Source organism: Prorops nasuta, unplaced genomic scaffold (genome assembly GCF_024137725.1).
Source record: "Prorops nasuta isolate Cenicafe-Biocafe unplaced genomic scaffold, Cenicafe_Pnas_1.2 PNAS00038, whole genome shotgun sequence".
Lineage (NCBI taxonomy): Eukaryota > Metazoa > Arthropoda > Insecta > Hymenoptera > Bethylidae > Prorops > Prorops nasuta.
Genome location: NW_027116835.1, coordinates 665165 through 689609, shown reverse-complemented (window position 1 = coordinate 689609; position 24445 = coordinate 665165). Strand labels below are relative to the sequence as shown.

General features: G+C 40.3%; 1 protein-coding gene across 10 annotated transcripts; it reads left to right on the top strand.

Moving 5' to 3' along the window:
• The first annotated feature begins 7673 nt into the window (after positions 1 to 7673).
• On the top strand, positions 7674 to 24022 carry Unc-115a (Uncoordinated 115a). 10 transcript variants are annotated; one of them, XM_066744421.1, is made up of 15 exons: positions 7674 to 7842; positions 14251 to 14411; positions 14504 to 14669; positions 14927 to 15164; positions 15243 to 15564; positions 16202 to 16273; positions 16627 to 16813; positions 16909 to 17174; positions 17256 to 17520; positions 17617 to 17703; positions 18667 to 18767; positions 19763 to 19835; positions 20590 to 20672; positions 21429 to 21632; positions 21721 to 24022. In XM_066744421.1, the coding sequence occupies exons 1-15, from the start codon at positions 7839 to 7841 to the stop codon at positions 21832 to 21834; spliced, it is 2343 nt and encodes a 780-aa protein (XP_066600518.1). In that variant the 5' UTR covers positions 7674 to 7838; the 3' UTR covers positions 21835 to 24022. The 10 variants fall into 10 exon arrangements, with proteins under 10 accessions (XP_066600518.1, XP_066600516.1, XP_066600514.1 ...); XM_066744419.1 differs by lacking the exons at positions 7674 to 7842; positions 18667 to 18767 and adding exons at positions 10788 to 11382; positions 19378 to 19475 and having other exon boundaries at positions 20590 to 20630; XM_066744417.1 differs by lacking the exons at positions 7674 to 7842; positions 18667 to 18767 and adding exons at positions 10788 to 11382; positions 19378 to 19475.
• The last annotated feature ends 423 nt before the right edge of the window (positions 24023 to 24445 follow it).

Genomic DNA, 24445 nt, shown 5'->3' with positions numbered 1-24445 from the left:
CCTTTTTTCCTCATAACTAAATTGATTCGCGAGATCAAAATTGCGAGATGCATCTTTTATTGACTCCTATAATAAGCAGAATTTTGTGCAATAATTGCTGGTTATACAATGAAATAATTACCGAAATTGACCATCTCTTTCCAACATGATTAATCGTGTCCAAGCTCCGGCTTCTCGCCAATCCACCCGATCCACCCCCGTACCCAGCATCATTCGGCCAATTTCCCCCGTTTCATCCTTATTCCTCGCCACACCCGACCTTGTAACCGACAAATTTACTTCGCATCAATCTCGTATCCACCAACTCCCCCCCCCCCCCCCTTTCTTCCGGTTATTCACAAATGTCGTATCTTTCTTTTTTTGCGGCAGCAATAACAGCAGCAAGCCGATAAAGGATCGTGGATTAATCACAGTGCTGCTTATTCCTCTCTTGACGCGGGAGGAAGCTTCTTAAGAGATGTAGTGGCATAATACACCTGAATTGGAGATAATTAATGGACGACCGGTATAAACGTAAAGTCTCTTATGGTACTTTAGGCGCATTGGAATATGGAGGAAATTGGACAGTGGGGAATATAAAGAGGGGAAAGGTGTAGATTCGATGAAAATCGGGGGTGGGGAAGGTATATAGGAGCATCGAGATTGCAAAATTACATGAGCATTGTGCAGTGATCGCATGGTCCGAACTGTCCCGAAGCTCTCTGGCGTTTATTGCGCCAGATGATTTACGGTTTATTTATGCCACGGACTCCTCTTTGCAACAATAATGGTTGAAATGGGTGGAGGAGAGCGCTGCCTCTCTTACGAATAAACGACAGCCATTTTAAGAGGCCCTTAACTCTTTAGTGCTCCCGGGAACAACGGCAATCTCCATATAAAATTCGATTCTCGGCGTTGAGAGCTCGTAGACAGTGAAGCCAGACGGACGGACGGAGAGACACGGACGGACGGACGGATCCGCAGGAGAGCGCTCCATCGCGAGAAGGCGTGACGCAGAGACCTGCATAAAAGCTCCGCTAACTGCTATCGTAACAATGTGTTTAGGGTTTCCCTAGCCTATCCTCCGCCGCTCGGTTGCATCGCGGATCATTCCAGCTGCAAGCTATAACCAATTTCGTAACTCGCATCTCATCACCTAGCTTCCACCATATACATATATATATATATGTATACATAAAATACATCCACGCGTGATATAGAGTATCAATGATCGAAACGCTTGCATGCTGCATGCATGGCTCGCTCTTCGGTGGGAAAACTCCTTCGGCTCGATCCGATATGCGATGATCGATCGGATCGATCCGAAATCTCGACGATTCGACGTTCGCCAGAACGGAAGGATCGCGTGGGACTTTTGCGTGTCTCGTGGTTTCCTCTCTCGCCACGCTCTCGCGGTAAGACGAGACTCGGCTTTAAATTATCCCTTATATATTTTTTCGAAAAGATTCTCCTCGGTTCCAGGAATTCGTCCAGCCGTCAAGCTAAGAGAGCGACTATACGCATAAATCTTCATTGGTAACTGCACGACCAAGCTCCGACCAAGATTTATCACGCCGCGCTCTTCGGCGGCTATACTTATATCATTTGCAGCTTTATACACTGGTTTTAGATCCTTTTTTCTATTATACGCGTTATATACATATATGTGTATACATATACCGGATGGAACGCCGCAATAACAACGATCGAGACACGGAAGATTCCGAAATGACGAAGGTTCGATTTTAGCAGAGGAAAGACAGCAGGTTTACCAAAGGAAATACTTTTTAGTCTTGCCTGCAGGTTGTATTTTGCGCCTATACGGAGGATACTACCGATCATTTCTCAACGCATAAACCGTGTATAACTTCGGATCGCCTCGCCTGGGAGAGCCTCGCTCTTACGACCTCAACTCAATGATAACACCGAACCGCAGATCGTTAATAAAATGTATTTGAGAAATGCTGGGAGCGATTCTCTCCGATACGGGAAGTGGTTGATTCTGTCGTGTTTACCAAAAAGGAACAAGAGTTTCCAGGAACCAATGAGGCTCTCAGCATCGTTCAATGGGATTGGTCGGATATTGCGGAACATGAAGAACCTTGCTTTCCGAGCGCTGAGAAATTACAAAATGGCCATGGACTTTGCTCCGTGGAACCATTCTTCCATCATACTTTGCTCTTTATCCTGCTAAACCATCAAAATATCACTTTTCGTTGCAATAACTCTGTATACATATGCTAAGATGAGGAGCGAAGTTTATACGACACGTTATATATGTGTTAAAAATGGGAAAATCCACAATGGCAGTTAAGTTAATGGGCTTAATTATACTATAGAAGCGACATCTCGAGAAACCGAATGTGTAGGAGGTTGGTGCTCGATGTAACTTGCAGCAGAAGCTGTAGCGAGAGAAGTTGATAATTCTTTTATTGTACACGAGATATGTATTACACGGAAAGGGCGAAAGAAACAAATGTTATAATAGATTGAGATTGTTTATTATTGATGATGCAAAAAGTAGGGGAGATTGAATAAATTGAGAGAAGGTATGGTTATATACTCGCGCGAGTAATAGGGGTAATAATTTCAGATTGTTTATTATAAATATAAGAAATGAAGAAAAAAGTGGGAGATGAGGCTGGAGGAATAAATTGATGATATGAGGTATACATATAACTGCCATGACGTGCGGTGAGTAATAGGGATATCGGAGAATGGGGATAAAAATATCATTGGTGAATTCATCGGGGAAGTAATGGGTGGTGGTTTTGTTGGAAGTAAACCACGAAACGTGGGTATGGTCGATGCTGGTGGGACACATGGTGCGCGCAGCTGATCATCATCCAATGAATAAGCCTGAAAAGTCTCGGTGGTTTCTGCGGGTAGAATAAGAATACGACCGTAAGGTATTGGCCGCTTCTTGGGAAGTAAAGCACCCAGCACGACCAATCGGAATCGCCACTGCTCTTACGGCTCTACTGCCCTCCCATCCTCTCCTCATCCTCATCCTCAGGATTACGCTGAAATACGTCAACACAAATTTTTACACAAAAGCCAAATCTTCCGCTTGAAATTACCTTTCGCGGTTCCACCGATCGACGTCGATATCGTCCCGTTTTTTCCCTCGACCGAACCATCGGAAATCATCATGAAAATCGATCCGTGCGCTCGAGCATGAAAGCGTTTGTTTGGCCAATTGTACAATTATTCGAGGGATCGCGGAGGGAGGCCAATGCTGCAGTGAATAACCAAGAGACGCAAAATGGCGGAGACGTAATTTGCTACCGGTAGTCCCTATATACACTGCTTCGCCGCTGACGAGAATCGTGTCAGGCTGCAGAAATGGCCAATTAGAGAAAGCTCTTCGACTGGAGAATCCCAGGGACTTTTCGAGCCTCGTTATCGCTCCGAAGGAGATGTCTACCACTGACAACATAATATTCACGCCCGTGAATCTTTCGCACTACCAATTAATCAACATTACTCTTTAATCAATTCCTCCTTATTTTTATGCAAAATTTTTAAACCGTCACGATTGATAAGTCGATTCCTTCCACAAGTTGTCTGCTCTTTCGAGCAGCGCGCACCAATAATGATCCATCGGGGACATTGAATTTTTCCATACATTTTTTATAATATATTAACTGAAAAGATTATTTCCAAGACATCTTGCCTATATATGCACGTAACAATTTTATACTTTTCACCTTTTTCCCATGATGCTGTTCGAAAAAAGATACGACTGCATAGAATAACTTTAATTTTATATATTGATTAAAATATATTTTTCTTGTCAGAAATACAAGTGGGAAAAGTATAAATTTCTATATAAGACAGACCTAACAATTTTAAATTTGAGACATTTTCGGAAATGAGCTTTTCAATTGTACAGCCTATAGCGTATATATCATTGCTAAGGGAATGCTACTGTTGATCATTATGCTATATACATGTGCAGTCACGACATCGTAGGTGCTCTATTGGTCAATTTATAGACTCAAATAATTCTCCAAACTGGTTCGTCAAATCCATTAGGATTGATTGACGATTGACTAACCCCATATACATAATTATAGCAAACCAACCTCGCAAGACACAGCCTCACACTGCATGATATTAGCTGTAGCATGATTAAAATATAAATCGCTCCTACAAGTGGTGCAATTCGAATTATAGGCAATCACGCATATTTCTAAAAATGATATATATTTATATGATAAAGTAGTTGAAGCTGTACCCCAAAAAATGTAATCAACAATCTATTTGAATAAAAATAATGACCTACCGTGTGTATTTTCAATGAAATTACTCTGAATTTCACAGATAATTAGTGATTATCACAGCAGCTTGTCCAATTATGGTTCTGATAAGGGAATGTGTGTATACGTATATATATATATATATATATGAATACGCGTTGGCAACGCTTTATAATGCATAATAAAGAAAATGTGAGTAGAGTTGGAGGATCGAGTTCGCAAGGCAGCTAACCCCAGCCTCCTTCCCCCATTTCCAGTCACACACACACACACACACACACACACACACATACACGCACAATGACCAGATAAAATTTCGTCCGGTATACACGTACGGAAAACCTTGCATTATTCAAATGGGCATAAAACTATCCAACTAGCGAGAATGAGACATTTCCTATGAAATGTTCAATTAAGGGGACGTTCGAGAAGAAGAGAAAATGGGCGAATCGCGGCAGAACATCTAGAAAGAATATATTTCGGTATGGAGATGGTCGCTGGATTGCCGAAGGAGCTACGCTTGGCTGCATCGGTTAAGAGCTCGCTAACAACGTACTTGTAGACAGTAATTTTTGTCCTTTCTACTATCGACTCGAACGTATCTTTGATTCCGTTGGCCGTTATTTCTCGAAACGTCTATATTCGGTCACGGACCGATGAGAACGAATCGGAGATATAACTATATAACGTTAAACGTCGGGAATGAAATCTTAATTGTTCCTAATGAGCGTCGAGTGTCTGGCCAAAAAGCGAGAGATTGATTTAAGGTGTGTATATGGGGGGTGAGGGGAGGATTTGGTTGGAAAACGAGCAAGACAATTTTCACTCGAGTCGCGTATTGGGAGCAATAAATGATATTTAGACTGGCGCGCGCGTGCACGTACGTTGGAGTGGGTGGCCCAGACTCTCGAGCACCTGTCGCCTTTAAATCTCGCTACTTAAGATTAGTATGCGTCTCCGTCTCGGTTTCACGAGGATCTTATACTGGCTACTGCCTGCCGCGCCTCTCGACTCTCCTCAACGCGTATATACCAACATGCACGTCTCGGTGTCCCTCGCGACGCGCTCGCCTAATTGGCTAACCATCTTTGTAGTACGGTATAGCTTCTCGGTATTTCTATATAACGAAACAGCCACTCATTAGCCAATTCCCTCGTTCCTCTTAGCCTGCTGCTTCTTCTAGAAAAAGAGGCAAAATATTATACCTCCGACGCGCGCGCTCGAAATTAACACACCGAACGCTTTGCGGAAAATATGAGAGGGCCGCCGACCCGGGGGTAATGTGATTCTTACAAAAGCAGCTAGCGTGATTGGTCGTTAAAAGAGACGAAACTCATCCAGTGCGCGTCGTACGTACGTTGTCTTTAATGTTAGCGCAGCTCGATCCGCGCGAACGAGATCGTCCAAGCTCATCCTTGTAAACATCCTTCTTGCCGGTCTCACTATATGTATATATATATACATACATGCTATACTTTTATATTGCTGCTCGCAACGACTCTCGATTCGCGCAGCTGCGATTAACCAGTTGCGCGGAGAATTAATGCCAACCATTAAAATCCGCTCTGCTGAAAAATCTAAGGACGTTAGGGCAGAAAAGAAAGATATAATTGCTGCTACAATAACATGCGTCTATCCGATAATCCTACGTTTTATCGCTTTTAATCGTTCCCCATGCCGTGTCGCGAAATTCAATTATGCTCCATTGACATTCGTGCTAATATCAGATCTCGCGAGTAACAATTTTCACAGCCGATATTCCCTCTTACTTTTTTCATCTCCCTTTTGCATAATCCTCTTTTTTCTCGTATTTACGTATAGAGACACGCGCTTACCCCACCCCGTCCACCTTTGACAAGCTTCTCCACCCGAGTTTTCCGCTATGGTGCCTTTATTATTCTTGCCAGCCACGTCGTATCGCTTTCCATAATCCCATTATCGACTAGCTTCATAAACCGTGAGAAACTAACACGCGCCTCCGTATATACGTGTTAATTTCGAGCCAACGCAATAACCTCTCAATCAGGAAGCTAATTCTCACTGGACTCGATCGACATAGGAATCGTTATCCGAGAGATCGATCAATTTTGTCCCATAAACTTGTCAAATTCATCATGCAGGGACATCCTCGTCAGGCTAATTTTCTTTCGCCAAATGGCATACTAAATTTGGTACAGGCTTTTCTTCTTGTTGGGACGGGAGGAGAATATGTTGCATTTACGAAGGTTCTTGTTGCTCGAGCTTCGCTCTGTACGTCGCGACAAGCGAGTCTTTTATTTACTTAGCAGCTTATCTGGTAGTGCGTCTGCTTTGAGATTCATAAAGGAGATGAGAAGGTCGTGCCGTGCGTCTCTTGGCACAAGGCAAGCAGGGTTTAATGTTGTTTTAATTAAGTAGGCGGTTAGCCGAAAAGAATCGCGCTCGAGTCAACGCGCGTTCAGCCTGATCTCGTTCTCCTCCTCTCCCCTCCCCCTACTTACTCATCCAGCCCTATTTCGAGAGGTGCTTATAGTCCGAGCCAGCCTTCTGCCAAACGGGGCATGTGTTCCTCGTATGTTCAGACGCGATGGACGATTTCGCTTGACTAATCGCCGTCTCTTCAGACACGGATATGCGACGCTACTTTCCTACACGACTCAACTGCCAGACCCGAATAAAAGCCTTCTTCTTCTTCGCGAGAATTTCTCGATTCAGGTACAGAACTTGTTTCTAACGCCAGTCTCCTAAACCTATCCCTCCTTTCGCTCAAAATTCCTCACCCTTACGTACTTTGTCCATACATGAATAATTATTTTATCAACCTACTTATTAAAAGTTATTCTTCTTCGTAATTAACGATTTTGCGATTGCTCGATCAATAATTATTAACTGAATAGAAACAGAAATAACATCTTGTTTACGCTATACCCCGTTAGCAACAATTTATTCTGGAATTTTTTTCAGTAATTGTAAACAATTTTACCTATTACCTTTGTTACTTATTAGTGTACCACCATCTGATTTCTTTAGCTCCAACTACACGCACTCATAACGATCATCTGTTTTACCGATGCTACCAAGGAGGAGGAGGAAAGTAAAGAAGGATGTAGTAAGATTTGATGATTTGATAAAAGAATAATATATGTAAATATTCTCCTTAGTCCTTGTATTTTAGAATTCGTATTTGGATTATCTTCCATGTGGTCGTCGATCGATGCATATTCTATCGTTGCGATCATCGATAAATGTAGATAATATAGGATTCTCGACGATCCACGCAGGAGGACAAAAGCGACATCTCTAAAACTTGGAGAGAAGCTAAAGTGATTTCAGCTGGTACGGGAGAAATTCGATTGGCTCTTGGGGGATGAAGAGATGCACGCATGCGCGATTTGTGGCGCCTCTTCCAGCTTACAAATGTACCAATTCGTACTGCAATGTCGGATAGCGAGCGTTCCGTGGCCAGGGATCGTATCTCTTCGCGCTTCTTGATAATTTTCTAAGTGAAACTTGGGTGCAGTGTAGTTGATTCTCGAGAAAAGTGTCGCATTATGAGCGGATGATTTCAAATTGAGTAACAATTAATTTAGGAAAGCCGTGAAAGGGCCGAAGCAAACGATGGGTGAGTAAAGCTGAATATCAACCGGCTACTTGCTTCGTTAGTAGCTACACTTGGTTCTATCTCTGTTTCTCGTACTCGCCCCCGCACGCACAGTGACGTGTCGTGACGTGATGTGCCGCGTGCCATGATTTGTTTCTCCAACAATGTAGAACAGTGTAATGAAAGAGTAACGATCGAATGCTTGTGGAACACCCAACGGTCGGTCGATCTTCGTACTATTATTTGCCCAATGGTCAAACATCCTAGAAACGAATGTAATACCGGCATCCTAGCCAGTGAAATAAGTATCGTGCCGTAGAGTACCGTATCTGCTGTTTACCCTATGGATAAGAAGCGGTAGAAATTCGAGAAAATTTGTACGTTAAAGCGAAGGGGTACGCTGTACACATACGCCCCTGAATTGTCCAGTTTTCACTAAATTTCAGTCAATCTACTGGACCTACGGTTTTTAATGAAAACCTTTGTTTTCGGAAAATAAGTGATGGCTCCGTGGAAAGGGTACGTCCCTGCAGTGTGCGGTTTCCGCCCGATTTTCACGGTCTTTTCTCTACCCGGGAGGTGACTCCAGGGGCCGACGTTTTCGAAAAGGTTCGTAAAGCCGAGTGCGAGTGCGACGGCAACTATAAATAGGTGGATCGGTCTGTTTGACGTTTTCTAGGGCGAACACACGGCTTATTGCGTTTTCCTTTTCTTTTCGCTTTTTCTTCAACGAATACCTCGCGCTATTTCAGCGTGACTCGTATTCATACTTCACCTCTGAATCTCGATACCTATGATTAGCCGCGACTCAGGCAGCTTTATTTGTCTTTTTTTCTAGGCTGCTATATAAGACACATTGACCGGGGCCGGGGGTCGAACCTTTCTCTCTCCACTTATCGAATTTCGTCTCAGTAATTCATAACTAATTTCAAACGATTCTAGAAAGTTATTTTCTCATATTCTCTTTGACGATGAGCAATACTGGGGGTAAGAATTTTGGAAAGTTACGGTTCTCCTCATTTGCACGAATTGCCAGAGTGGCAAAGCTAGGGTAATCGATCCCGGTGCACAATGTGGAAAGAATCACAGCAACGATTACTTCAAGGAGTGTGCTCCCTTGTTTCTTCCTACGAGATGAATTTACATTTTCATACATCCCACCCAAGTCCCAAGAAAATGCTCGCGTACACATGAGCGCAAAAGTGAAATCCAAGGTGCGTTAAACTTTCAATATTATAGTTTTTATTTCCTCGTTTAGCGCAAAGTCGAAATCTCGCGTAGCCTATTTCGCTGTGAAATTTTTCAACTTTTTTCCACACGAGAGTCGTCCGTACATTTCCCAGAAAACTTGCAGCGCCATGTAATAAAGTTATTCGACAAGATGCAACGCAATTCACTCCCTTTATGTAACAAACAACATCTACCTTAAGAATGTTTATCAGCCAAATGGATTGGATTTCTCATAAATCCTGCGTATCTCTGTGCGTATATTTGCAATAAATAGCTCTAGCTGTGTTAATGTGTGTGTTCGTGAGGTCATTGCGCTATCGTTAAGCCTAGAAATACGTTACCAAGGTGACGTGATAAAAAGTTGGCTAAAGCTTCTCAATATTTTTTCGCTATAAATTTTTGCTGGATAAGTCTCGTAAGGCGTAACTGAGATAAACTTTAGGAATCTCGGTAAATAGCCATTGAGCAGCTTCACCCAATATTTTATAAACTCGACTTGGTTGCGATTAATTCTTTATTGCCGCGTGGCACGAGTCTCATATTTTTTGTTTTCTTCTTTTTTTTTTTTCTTTTCCTCGAATATCCGTCGGCAGCATTTATAAACCGCAAGTACGCCTGCGTTATATTTGAAAGGAGATAAGTCTCCTCCCGTATCGAATTCCATCACAGAGTATACAATCTTTCACAGATGTATTGCAGAGCAGCGTGCTATAATCAACTCGTAACAACAAAATTAACTATCGCGTTTCAGTAAGTATAACAATAACCGTATCATCCACTCTTTACTGGGACGTGAAGAAAATGATAAAAACAAAAGAGAAGAGCGGCAAACAAAATAAGCCTCTGCTCTGACGTGACACACATATTTTTATCGATATTATTCTCTCCAAGCAGCGGTAACATCCCCGATGTTTTATTTTCGCAAACATAATTGGCGAGCGAAAGAGAGGGAAAGCTACGGAGAGATTCCTCCGGGGACCATCCGGAATTAATAAGGCAGTTATGAAAACGCAATCCACGCATAATTACTGAAACAATAAATCAATATATAAACCGCGATAACGCGCGCGAGTCTCTCGATTCAATAATTATTATCGAAGGAGCTCGGTGCTAAATATATTACAATAGTCAGTCATTGAAAGTAGCCAACAAAAACTTGTATGAAACTTCCTAATGTCTGAGAAAGAGAAAAAAGCGTGTATATGTATATGAATATATATATATATATATATAGACCCCACTGGGCGGCCAATCATTTGCCAGCACAACTCGTCGAGTCGACAGTTTTCTTTGAAGTATGCTAATTAAATGTTGCATAATTGATAGGTTTTATCGAGGCTCGATTAATCCCTGCATTAGGATAGAAAGTTAGAGGGGTAAGTAAAGTGGGATGAGTCGAAGGAATTTATGGTGTCAATGGCGTCAGGGTGAAAAAAGTTGAGTCGCTTGTGTTGACACAAGGCTGGGGAGTATTGGTATAGCGTGAACGTGCACGCGCGCCAACCTAGCTTATATCGACTAGACTGGATAGTGGATAGAACTGGGGGCCTGCCTGGCCTGAAACGAGTGAACTCTGGCGGAGGGGAAAGGGGATTGATGGTGTATACATACACTGTGTACGATGTAGTGTACACCACAGTCGTGGTAATATATAGTACACATAGTCTCGCTCCTAACTCTACGTGACTATATGGATTGCGAGTTTGTGACGGGGGCAGTCCGACTGACGGTCGAGTGACAACAGTGCGCGACTGTCCGTCCGTCCCTGCACTCTGCAGTTGGCTCAGTCGCGAGTTCCGCCGAAGAGACATGCCACGCCGGTGCTTGGAAAGGAAACAACTGGTAATTAGTCGCTAAACGAAATGACGCTAATTCGCCGAATCCAGGCTGAATAACACGCGTGCTCGGGTAGAAAGTTTGAAGGAAGGAGAAAGATCGCGGTGCTCTCCTCGAGGAGTTGAAAACGGTAGAGTGCTGATTGCTTCAGTGTTTAAAGTCGAAGCGCTTTTATATTTAGCGTCGTGATTTCCTTCTCGTCGCGGGCCAACCTATATACCTATCTCGATATCTTATCGGTTTCTTATAGAGAAGCGAAGCAGGAGGCGCGCGGCGCGTCATAAGCGAAACGGTTGTGTTTGCCTCTGTGGCTGCATATACAGGTATATGTGCAGCCGACTCTAGGCTGGAAGTTACGCAACGGGTGCGGCAGCAGGCACACGATGAAGCCCAACACCAAAGAGAGTTTCATCGCCGCTCGAAGCAACGGGGTGAAAAGCACCAACGCCAACGAGCAAACTGTCCTAGGGAGCAAGGAAAAACAATTGAAAAAGGGTAAGGCCCTTATCTCCGAGGTAAATCATTGCCGCACTCGCCACGTACTACACTATACGCCAGAGCTAATTATTTAACGTTTAGCTACGTCCGACCATCGGAATGATAATTAGCCGAGACCAACTTGAACGATTAATCATTGCGTGACTCAATCCTATATAATAGAGAGCCCAACAGCTTCATTCGAAATAATAACTTTATCTTTTGGATTTATCAGCAAAGATTGGAACACTTGAAATTTTTGCCTATCGCCGAGCTGATATGTACTTACTCGACGCATTGGTATTAAACTCGTTATCTGTACCGATAATCAAATTATGCCTTGGAACTTTTCGCTCTTAACGAACTTAATTTATCGCCGTAGGTTTTCTTCGACGAAATTGCCATTTCCGAAAGAGGATGCATAGTACCTAACGTTGATCAATCGGGTATTTCCGAGGGTATTTCTATTAATATATAGTACATATATAGAGGTCGACATGATTTTCTCCGCTCCTTGCACCAGCAATTCTAATAGGAAATTTACTTTTTTCCGCACGGGACTGGCCCTGAACGTTCATTCTTTTTTCATCATTCGACGGAGACATTATGCAAACTCCTAAATGCAAAGGTCAAAAGCAGTACGTTGCGTAACGCAAGGCTGTAATCAAAAGGTACTTTTAAAAGATCACTGCATGGGATTCCAAGTGTATTTATTATTTATTTCGAATGCGAACACTCGTCGCGACGAGCAAGGACTTTTCATAAGATGCGCCATTGTCCAGCCCACTGCTCATTCAGTATATACCATTGCATCGTGCTCGATTGAATTCGAGGATCAATGAAATAATTCAATATTCATTTATGCGTGACTTGGTTATAGCCTTCTCCTTTAACTCTCGCTTCGCTCGTAAAACTAGAGCGGCGGTCGGTCATTCCGTCGATAACTGCTTTCACCATTGATCTCATCTTAATAAATCAAATCTTTGAACAGCTGGCCACACACGTACGGACTAAAAATTTATCAATCTTCTCCTCCTTCTATATTTTAGTTGTTACATGCATATGATTTTTTCATCGGCCAATCAATTTGCAAGGTATTCTTCTACATAGGAAAGCTTTGGAAAAGGGGAAAGAATGGGAGAGGGGGGGGGGGGGGCGGGGGGACGTGCTTTGCGAGAAAGCCTATTGTCTCGGTGGAAAGAGCCGAGCGCCGCACCGCCGCCGCCGCCGCCGCCGCCGTCGTCGTCGTCGTCGGTTCAACAAAGCCGCACACATTCAAAAGACGAGAGAATTTGATATATTTTATCTGGCTGTTTGATCATTTTTTTTTTTTCCGTCGAGTTCGTAAACCGTGAAGTAACTCGATGCAACTCCCGCATTTGCCAAGTTTGCTTCCTCCTCGATCTCCTCCACTACGAACCAACGGCCCAACTCATCTCCACAACACGATATGTTAATACGATTCATAAGTGGACTAAATAGGATGTGGCAAAGTGGGGTTAAACGTGCCACGACCCACGCGCACTCCTCGTCCACTACCACTGAAAACGCCCGATATATTCACCTAATGCCTATTTACAAATCACGCCTAATTGCCATCGTTGAGAACCCCCCCCCCCCCCTCCCCCCTGACCAGCCTTACACGCGCGCGCACAACTTCCAACTTATATATATATACCTCGAATAAATATCGAATGCAGCGAAAAAGAAATTCCAGCTAAAAAAAGACTGCCCCTTTGGAAAATATCTCCTCTCGATGCGCGCATTATTCATCGCTGAAAGCACGTTCGGTAATAGCATATCAGCTTCAGCTTCGTTTTCTTTGAATTAACTTGATTTATTTCTGGTTTACCTTTCTCACGCGTCTATCCACTTTAACAACGCTCCACGAGACTTTACACTGACGTCAGATGTTTCGAGAGACATGATGTCACCGCATATTTTAACAGCCTGTACAGCATTCGATTCGTCCAAGGTTTTTCATTGGATTCGTCAAAAAGACTTATTATTTTCCTCGTTGATAACATCCGCCATGTGCCATATCCACCTCCGCCCGCCATTGGAGCTAGGATGCATGTGTTGTTGCGCGAGAGAGGCAGCCGGGGCTTTTCCATGGACCAATATTTTATTTTGTCTAGCTGGGGGGACACACACTATAGACACGTTACGACACGAAGGACGCGTTGAGCGACTACTTTGTTTCACGCCATGGATGGACCTGCGTTTTCACCCTTGCACAGAGACGTTTGTAACTTTCCAATGATACACGTACTACGTGGCAGTCAAAGTATGTAGTAGAGGTCGTTCCTTAGCAGCCATTGCTTCGACCCGATTTGGTCCGCTATACTCTCAAACTGGCATGGGTCTTTGCGCAATTTCTACTCCGAGGCTCTTTTGCGAGAAGAGAGCCTCTCTATCGTTACTCGAACAATTAACGAAACGTATAGCAAACGTAAATCATCCGCTAAAATCAATATGAGGTATTGAGAGAGTCTTAGATAGACCCTCTTCTCTATTCTTCGTTTCGCCCCATTGCTCGTACAACTCAGCTCGAGAATCTACTCGTCGACTGTTTACGTACAAGCAATTATACAGCTGATAGAACCATTTACACGTTGGCTTTATTATAGTCACGCGAATGAAAGGATTGCCCGTTGAAGGCACGAATGTAAAACAGATGTCTTTTCGAAACATGTCTGGCATATATATGGTTATCGCGATTAAAACGTTAACGATCGATGGTGTATCGTCGTGGAGGTATAGATTTAACGAATCGATCATTGGAAAGACTAATTTTTAGTAAATAATAATTAGGTGATTGTAGTAAGATGCTAATGCTAATTATTTCATCCAACGTGACTAATATTCTCCCGTCTTGTTTTTCAGGTAAAACATTTTGCCAGGCTTGCAAGAAAAAGTGCAGCGGTGAAGTACTGCGCGTACAAGATAAATACTTTCACATAGGCTGCTTCAAATGCGTACAATGCAACGTCAGTTTGGCGCAAGGTGGTTTTTTTGCGCGCGAGGGCTCCTATTATTGTACAAAGGTAAGTTTCCAGTAGAAAGTTTCCGAGTTTTGCCATTAGCTATTATATGCACGATTCTTCCTTACGATTAATATGATAACGCGCAATTGCAGGATTACCGAGAAAGATGGGGCACGAGGTGTGCTGGCTGTGGCGAATACGTCGAAGGAGACTTGGTGACTGCTGGGGAAAAACATGGTTTCCATCCGAATTGCTTTCACTGTGCAAGATGCAGGCAACCGTTACTAGGTCAAGGAAAGAAGGTTTCTCTAGTTCAAGGTACTCGTCATCGTCGTCGTGGTTTAGTTAATTCTGCCCATTTGTCGCCCGTATCACTGATCTGCTATCGCAAGGTCGTCGCTTTTATACAATCATCTCGTGGCCATCCTTCGAGCAAGTCATTCATAATCGTCCACTCACCCTGAGGCCTATTATGCTTATCTCGGCATATTAATGCAATTCTTTTGAAACTCAATGTTCTTACTTGAACCAGGCATCGCATCGATCAAGATATACCATTGTTCGATTAATTTTAGGTCAAGCCTTGTGTCATCGGTGCGTCGGTATCCCGGTGAAAGAGGCAGCGACACCAGTTGGTAGTAGTAGCGGTATCCGTGGGACCGGAGATGGATCCACCGATCCTGGTGCTTGTGCCGGTTGTGGAACCCAATTGCGAGAAGGACAAGCACTGGTTGCTCTTGATAGACAGTGGCACGTTTGGTGCTTCAAGTGTCACAGCTGCGATACCGTACTACACGGGGAGTACATGGGAAAGTGTGTAATGATATTGGACAAAAGATTCTTGTACCTCTTCATTGGGATATTATATTTTATATTTATTTGTATGCTCAGAGATGGCGTGCCCTATTGCGAGAAGGACTATCAGAAACAGTTTGGCGTCAAGTGCGCCTATTGCAACCGCTACATCAGTGGAAAAGTATTGCAAGCTGGTGATAATCATCATTTTCACCCAACTTGTGCACGCTGCACCAAATGTGGAGATCCATTCGGTGATGGGGAAGAAATGTATTTGCAAGGCGCTGCCATTTGGCATCCTCGCTGTGGACCCGGGCCAACAGGACCCAACGGTATTATAAACGGCCATGGGGACTCCCACACGCCTCAACACAGAGGAGAATCAGAACGCATTTCTAGCAGTGCTTCAGAAATGCAGGTAAGACTCCGCGTTTCGTCTCTTCCACCGACTCAACTATATTTTCTATTACTTGTTGCATTTAACCATACAAATTTCCTGCCTCGACATGTATTTCTTCAAGCTTTCAGTGTCCGAAACTACCTCGATTTTAAGCAACGGCTAAATATTCCATTTTGCACGTTTATATATATATATATATGTATATATATATTTTTTTTATACTGATTGTATCTGCTGTGTAAATTTTAGGATACTATGTTTCCTCATGATCGGTGTATATCTTTCGTCTATGTATTTATAATGGCTCAGGATACTGTATAAAGTACATTAGTAATTGCACGCTTTTTCCATGTTCCGCTGTATATAAACTGTTGGCATTTTAAATTCGTAGACAGTGATAGGATTTTTTTTGCGTAGAAATGTACAAAACAGTAAAATTATCTTACACAAGTATCAAATATGCTCTGAGTCTGTATCAAGCTGTTGCATTATCATTTCTCATTATTTACTTTTGGAGAATTTAATCAACTGCCAGGATGAGACTATCCTGTCAATTGCTTTGCTATTTTTTCTTTTTTTTTTTCCATGAAATGATATTAAGTTTTATATTGCTTTTAATCATTGTTTCCTTTTCTCGCACGGTTATTATGCATAGTTTTCATTGCGGTCTCGCACGCCAAGCCTGAACGGATCGCTCTGCAGCCCTTACAGCAGCCTCAGTCATAAGGTATGCCATGTGATTTTTTTTTACTTTTTTTTTGTTATAAAACCTATGTCTCTTAAAAAATGATTTTGCTTTGTTAGCAAGCTATTATAATTTTACTTGCACAAGCTTACATCACACCTTGGTGTGTGTTTCCGTTATTTTAACAGGTATAATTTCTTAATGTTAAAATAAAAGATGATCAAAACGTAAGATTTATATATCAATTAGAACAAAATAAATACTTTTCGATTGTGCGATGTAAATGCTATTTTGTATATTGATAAAGTTAATGACGTAAAGTAAGTCAAATGTTTGCTTGCGAGTAATAACAAGATTTGCAAAAGACTCTTAATTGAATTAACTAAATGTCTTAGTACTATCCCGCACGAACTGGCAGCCCTGGCTTGATCCTGCGCGAATATGGTCGAGGACAATCAGAATACGTTTCGAGAATTTTTACTTGCTCTTACTTGACCGAGGCACCAAATCAAGGATTCTTAAGACGTCCTATACAGCCGTACGACAAACCACCAACCAGCCCGCACTTTCACAGACCTAGCTGTAAGTAAAGCACGTAGAATTTTAATATGTAACTGATAACGATGATCGTCGATAAAACCATTAATAATGAGGAACTGAAATTGAAATTTATTCAGCATCGCGCTCGATAAGAAGCAGCGGAGGTCGAAGTAGCAGGTCCGGAATGAGAGCATTGGTCGATGCATTGAGCGAAACTAGACCGAAATCACCTGCTGCTGGTAGCCAGGTTGATAACGAGGAGCCAATCGAATTGGCTCATTACCCTGATGCTATGAAACCTCCTCCGGGTGCTCAGCCTCCGATAGAGAGAGACGATTTTCCTGCTCCCCCCTATCCTTACACTGATCCGGAAAGACGCAGACGATGGTCCGACACTTATAAGGTAAAACTCTTAAATCTATTGTGTCGATCGATCGTGGGGCTGTTATTTTTCATTGATTCTACTCCGATGCTTTCGATATAGGGGGTACCTGCCTCGGACGACGAAGATGACGAAGTGGATAATAAGGCTTACATTAAAGAGGCGGAGCAAAAATTGAAGAAAGAGAGAGACGAGTTGAGCAAAATTGATACTGGAATCGCTAAAGTATTTTTGCAAGATCGAGAAAAGGATCGTGAGACTTTGAGACACAAAGCAGCTAATGTTGATCCTAGAAATGCGTCAAGGACACCTTCGGCAGCTAGGGAACCAACGTATAGATTGCGATATGAGAGTCCTGTTGGTGCATGTAAGTTATAAATTAGATTATTTCTATGTAATGAATTGCTTCATTTTTTGACAAAAAAAAGCTTATATTTTAATTGCTCGCATCTTTTCTATCTAGCGCCCTCAAGAAATATTGATCACGCACGGCCTTGGGAGGATGACGATGGTTACAGCTATAAATCTAGTGTAGGCCCTAGTTACAACGGTGAGCTTCTTCTTTTCACTGTAACCACCCATAATTTGTTTCATTAGCATAAGCTAATATCATCTCATACATGTCCACACGTTCGCACGTTACACTAACATCCCACTCTGTTTAGTAAAATATGAATTGAAATTTAAAGTAATAGCAAGGTTTCTGAAAGCTGTAAGCCACTGGCCCATTTAATTGATAAAGATCTGCGCTTCTTATTTGCTGTTTTACGTAAATCTTGCAAAGCGAAGGGTCATATACGTAGAAATAGAATTACTGCGATCAGGATTTACCAACTACCGGCATTGCATTCGTAGATACCGGACCCCCGTTTACACAGGTGATGTATCCAACGTTGCATGTCACGGGCCTGAGTGTACTCTTCTTTTATATAAGCTCACTCACTGCTCACTCACTTTTGATTCCTCAGTTATTTGTTATACCTCTCTGAGGAAGCATTGATCTTCCTCCATCAATTTTTTCCTTAAGCGTGGTATTTAAATTAAAATTTCAGGCTATTCAAAAAGTTATGCAAGCACTGTCAACCATGCTTTGTGCACGATTTATAGATCGCTTTTGTAATATTGCCCATCACAAATTATATACACTACATTGTTTGCGAGCTTACTTTATATACTCGAAGCACTCTTATACCTCTTATTCACACTTATAAGCGTTGAAAATTTTTGGTTGCTTTCCTGCTGTTAAATAATAAAATACTGAAATTATGTGAGGTTTGTTATTTAATGGCAGAGAATAGGCCAAATGTTTATATATATTAAAGCTTACTGTAGCATTCGTTGATGGTTTTAAAAGTATATATACTTTGGTACTATAATAGTAGTCATCTTCCAATGAGAAGATATTGTTAACAACTTTGATAGAGCCATCATCGTCATTCAAAGATTCTATGTCGTGTATCACCGTATTTTTATTTGTGTTTTTGTGTATGTGTTGTATTTGCGTGATCGACAGTTGGAAGATCATCGACGCGTTCCCCGGCACCCAGAAACTATCCACCCTTTGGTTCTCAGCGCGCCTTCACTCTTCCAAACGCCACTAGACATTATCCTCCGGTGAGTTCGATAACTTTCCAATTTGCCTCCAATCGAACACAAGTCAAACTACGATTCCCGTTCGAAAGCCTAATAAATGGGCAATTCTACCACCGTGTCAATATCTCGAATCGAAGCTTTGACTTGGTTTCGCAGGAGGATGATCTTTAAAACATTTCTTATATCTCGCCGGTGCTGGCTTTTCGAACCTTGTGAAATTAAACTAATTGTACGTTCTGTGCAAAGTCTGCTTGCGCACTATCAACATCTTGGCTCGCCTCTTGTCGCTAGGGGACGATAAGAATTTTCTTATTACATTGTAATTTCCTCTCAGTTGTGTTATCTTAATATTTATTAAAAAAATTTTTTTTATTACTTTTTCTTCTGTATTTGTTCGTGGGACTAGTTTATACATAAGAAATATAGAGAAGGTGTTATTTTTGTAAAGATTGTAGGTGGGACCTGAAAGTGCCTGAATAGGGGTTGTCCAATGACTAAACTAGTATCATGTAAAAGACAAAAGTGTAAGATCCGGCGAACGTTGGACATTCGTATGGGCATGAACAAATTATATTAACAGAGACCGTTGAAACTAATGAGTAATTTATCTATCAATTGCGTTTGAAACCAGTTGTGAGCTCCCTTCGGCACATCCCGAAGCCGGGGTACGGTTTGGCACCGCGAAGTCACACCTTCTCCTCGACCGGCGGTTCTGTATCTGCTCTCCCTGTAAGTCTTGCACCGCGTCACCAGCGACGATAATGCACCGTGCTAATTACTATCTATACTATACACCTTTAATTATTCGCACACAACTTGTCTTTTCTTTATTTCGACCTTCATTTTGCGTTTTTCAACCAAGAAACAAACACACAACTTTTTATCCCATAAATAAAGAGAAGATTATTCTTTTTTTTTATTGTTAGGTAATTCTTTTCTCAGTGCCAGTAATTAAAGGGAAATCTTTAACGCCTTCGATTAACACTTTGTTTAACTCATGCTTCTCTGCCACATAGGGTGATTACTCTTTAATCAGCGGAATGGGCGACAAAACGCACAGCACTGACTTCTCTTCCGGAAAATCTGATAGTAAGTAACATTAAAGGCTGAATATCTTATAATCGAACTCAACGCTCCTTCCATTCTAATGACTAACCTTACCATAATTTCCTCGTTCGAAAGACTTGTCTCTATCTGAAAGTACAACTATAGTTATAATGTGAATTTTATCATACTTATATAAATTTCATTTTTTTTCCTTCTTTCCTTCTTTCTTTCTTTCTTTAAGAAAACGGTGAAATAAGTTTATATCAATTTACAGATGTTAATATTTTAGAAGAATCTGGTATATGTATATATAAGCAATCCGTGTTTAGCATGCAATACTAATCTTCTTCGGATAATAATTTACAACTGCTTAACATCAATTAGCGTACAACACATATCTCTTAGCAACTTTACAAAGCACTACAATATCAATATTAATTGCGCAATCCGGGGTAAGAATACTACGAGAGTATAGGAACTATAATGTAGTACATGGAAATATAAAAAAGCTCCAATATCTTTAAAAAAAAACTTAATATAATAAGAATAGCATATATTTATTAGCAACACTCGCATCATTGCCGAATTTTTAATTTAGAAGATCCTCGGTGTTATCATAAGGAGACTAATTACTATTTGCATTGATCGTGTTATTGAAAATCATTGAATGAAATATTCAATATCGTAGCATCGGCACAAAAACTATAATAGCATCGAGGAGAATAAGTCTATGATAACTAATTGTTTGTGCAATATGGTTTGACATGGTTTTCTTTCCCATTTCCCTAAATTTTAGTTTCGACAGGAAGCATCACGGACGTGGATCGACGGGCATTGGTATGTACCACAGCCCCATACTACTCCCGACAAATTAGCATGGTTCGTAGCTTGTCTTGCATCACTTTCTCTTATAAACACACACACACACACACACACGTATTCTCAGAGCATTCACTAATGCAAACACGAATGTTTATTTAATTATTGTCATATTTAAATATATTCATTTGTATAATTCATTGGCAGTTCTACAACACACAGCTTTTGCTATATTTTCAAACAATTTTGTTTGTTTGTTTTTCTATGGAATTAATTAAATCTTTTGATGGATGTAAAATATTGTAAATAAGTGTAAAGTATTACACGCATGCATGTTGTATATTGCTGAAATTTTCTTTTGTGCAATTTTATAGTCTCTATACTTTGTAATTTAGCCGATTACAAATTATCATTCTTATGAAATTACAGACAAATTATATTTCGACAGTTGTGAATAAATGAAAAACAATTGTTGTTGCAAGCATTCGTGCCTTTTTGCATGAAGTTTACAAAACCTGGATAAAATAAGATACACAACTTTGTATGGGAATGTATTTGTTATTTAAATGCATTGCTATGTGACGTGGAAAAGTATTGGATAATTGATATTTCTATGTACGTTTTTTTTTATTTTCATTGTTCAACCTATTATTACAAATGTTATTATTCGTATTAATCAATGGGATTGGTTCATTTACTCGAATCTTGTTTATAATATTTGAAAAAAAATCGAGTTATTTATCTTGTTCATTGAACAAATAACAGTTTTTTTTTTTCTAAGAGAACAATGATAATGACTGATAATTTATTATGCAGAATGATGGTGGCATTATACCATCATCCACCACGTACACTGGTGGACTGGGCTCGGTAGTAGGAGGTCATGGTGGACATCATGTACGAAGATCTTTACCGGATATGGGTGCAGCCAGATCGGAGCCACCTAAGCTTTATCCTTATCATTTACTTGTCATCACAAACTATAGATTACCAGCTGACGTGGATCGTTGCAATCTTGAAGTAAGTGTGGAAATAAGTTTTAATAGGATATTAAATGAGTTTCTATCAATTCAATTTTTATATATTAATTGTACAATTTTCATTGCAGCGACATTTATCCGACGCCGAATTTGAAGCAATCCTTCAATGTACTCGCTCAGAATTCTACAGACTGCCTCAATGGCGCCGTAACGAAATAAAGCGACGCGCACGACTGTTTTAAGTAACTCCCGTTACAATGAATATTGCATATTAATTATGAATCTGGTACGGAATGTACATTCCTTTGCATAAAAGTCCCATTTTGTGCAAAAACGTGTTCGTCCTAGCCAACGTTATGAAAATTTATCGCAAAAGCTGCAGTGACAATAGTATGCCAGCTTTTGTACAGGATTGATCAGATGATAGGGTAAAGAAACGACTCGTTTTCACGCAGAAATAGGAAGAAGCAGCACTGCCATTTCCGTCAATTGTTTTCTAGTAAAAACGAATTCGGCTATCTAGCTTACCTAAGGCCAGTTTCACCGTTTGTTCTTAACAAAACAAGAACATGCGTTTTAGTAAATTCTTCATTACAAGCCTCACGGTGGAAAGTTTCAAAAATCTTGTCTTGCTTACTAAATCTAACGGGACAAAATTTAAGTCGTTTCATTGCGTATTTTTGCCAAATCTGTTTAGTTAAGGTAAAAAGAAACTTGTAACTTTATCTTTAAAACGCGCGCGCAACGATGAATTTGGTCTTTTGTATTACACGGTCCTATGATTTTATCATTTACCTTTTAAAACGATAGGCATTGCTATTGCATTTTAATATCCCATAAAATTATTTCTGTGGCTGACAGAAAATGCAGCTATATACGGTTCAGGATACCATGGCTTTTATGCATAAACAATATACTGCCGAGTACATTCGGCAATCTACAAACTTTAATTTTTCCTCACTGTGCTTTTTGTAAAGGCGAATATCAATAGATGTTCTTCTAAGATACGATTTTAGACACTCGTAAGTCCCTGTTCATGTATTATCTTCATTTTGAAACTTTTAAAAGTATGTTTTTACGTTTCCGGAGCTAGAGTAATCTTACCATTGACTGCATGGTATATAATAGATTTTTCCTCCTTTTTCACTTTCGTTGCGACTTATAATATCCCTGATTTCTTCAAGATATTATCCAAAAGTCGTTTACCATAAAACAGTAGGAAAAACACGTATTAGGTTCGTTAAGGATACATTATTGTACATAAGATGGTTATTGGAAACAACAGCAAAAGTTATATGCAGCTAATAGATAATATACTTGAAACTACAAATTTGCTTTGCAAAAAATAGTTACTCTTTGCAAAACTACATAAAACATGCTTAAAGCTATCATATATTTTATCGTTATTTTATTTTACCATGGATAATACAAACGTTTGCAATAAATAATGAACAGCTTAGTAAGCGACGGATGAACGCAATATATAGTATATATATATTGATTTATAATTTTATTACCGCTTCATTTTAGAACCATTTTAAAAGTATGAGATGCATATTAATCAATTAAAGTTATTGAAGAGAAAAAGCAAGCAAGATTTTTCCCCATATATTCTTAAAACAATAAACCTCTTTAATATAGACACAAACCTGCAGCGCAGAAACAATTTAGAGAGAAGCAGTTTCCTTCCTCAAATCTTACACTCTACATTAGAGTAAAAACTATAAATGCTGCTTTTGATCTTAGAACTTTTGGAAATGTCACGCCGCACCGTTACTATATAGGAAAGATTAAAATTCTAATTCCATAATTTGCTTATAATCAAACACGTTTAGCTTGAAAGCAAAAAAAATATTGAGGCTCGTTAAAAAATTGGCATCACTAGAGGTTCTAAGATGCACACCATAGAATTTTTTATGTCACAAAGCAGCGTAAAACATAATCTGGCGAATGATTAGAAAGAATTTGAACAAAAGCGTATAATAATATGCGAAAGAACGAAATGTCCATTTTGCTGTATTTTATTGGGCATTAGTGTTCCGTTGTAAGTTTCCCACAATTGATGTATATTAGATCAAAATTAAATTGCCCAAAGCCATGTGCCTATATGTATAAATGTCTAACAAAAGACATTTTAAAGAAAGAAGTTTGTTTTACAAACTTCTCACTCACATTGTACCTTTCTGTAATTTCTAATAACCACGAGCAACGTGTTCCATATATTGTATACGCATTATACTGTTCATTTCATTCGTTAGAAGCTTTACTTATAACGAGCGGCGTGTGTTAAATGTATGTTTTGTGATGTAATGATCCTGGAGGCTCGTTCCGAGCACGTCGAATAGATTTACTTCACGAATGCCAACTTTCAGTTTCCATCCGTCTGTACACTCAGATATACCAATAAAGAGTAATTCTTTATCGGCGTTATTAGTTCTTAAAGAATGTTATTAGACGTTAACATTTCCTGATATAATTTTCGATGGTAGTCAGCATTTATGATACAATAATCATCGAATTAGTCCCTGTATTTATAATAATTTCCTAATTCTTGAAACAACAGGAATGAAAGTATATAAACTATGGAAAATTAAGGCTCGAATTTTTATTTACTGTTTCTGATATTTTTAAAAAATTTCAATAATGGAGCTGTACGTTTGATTTTTAAAGTATCGAGCATTAGAAAATGTTTATTCAGTACAATTGGTTTTTTTAAAAGAGAGCTGAAGCGAATTCAATGATTAAAAAATGATTAGCTTATTTAATGCAATGCTACGCGAAGGCGCTTTGCGTAAGCTTGACAATGGCATAAAGCTTCGTTTGTAATTTTTCTCCTGTTTTTATAGAGCACAT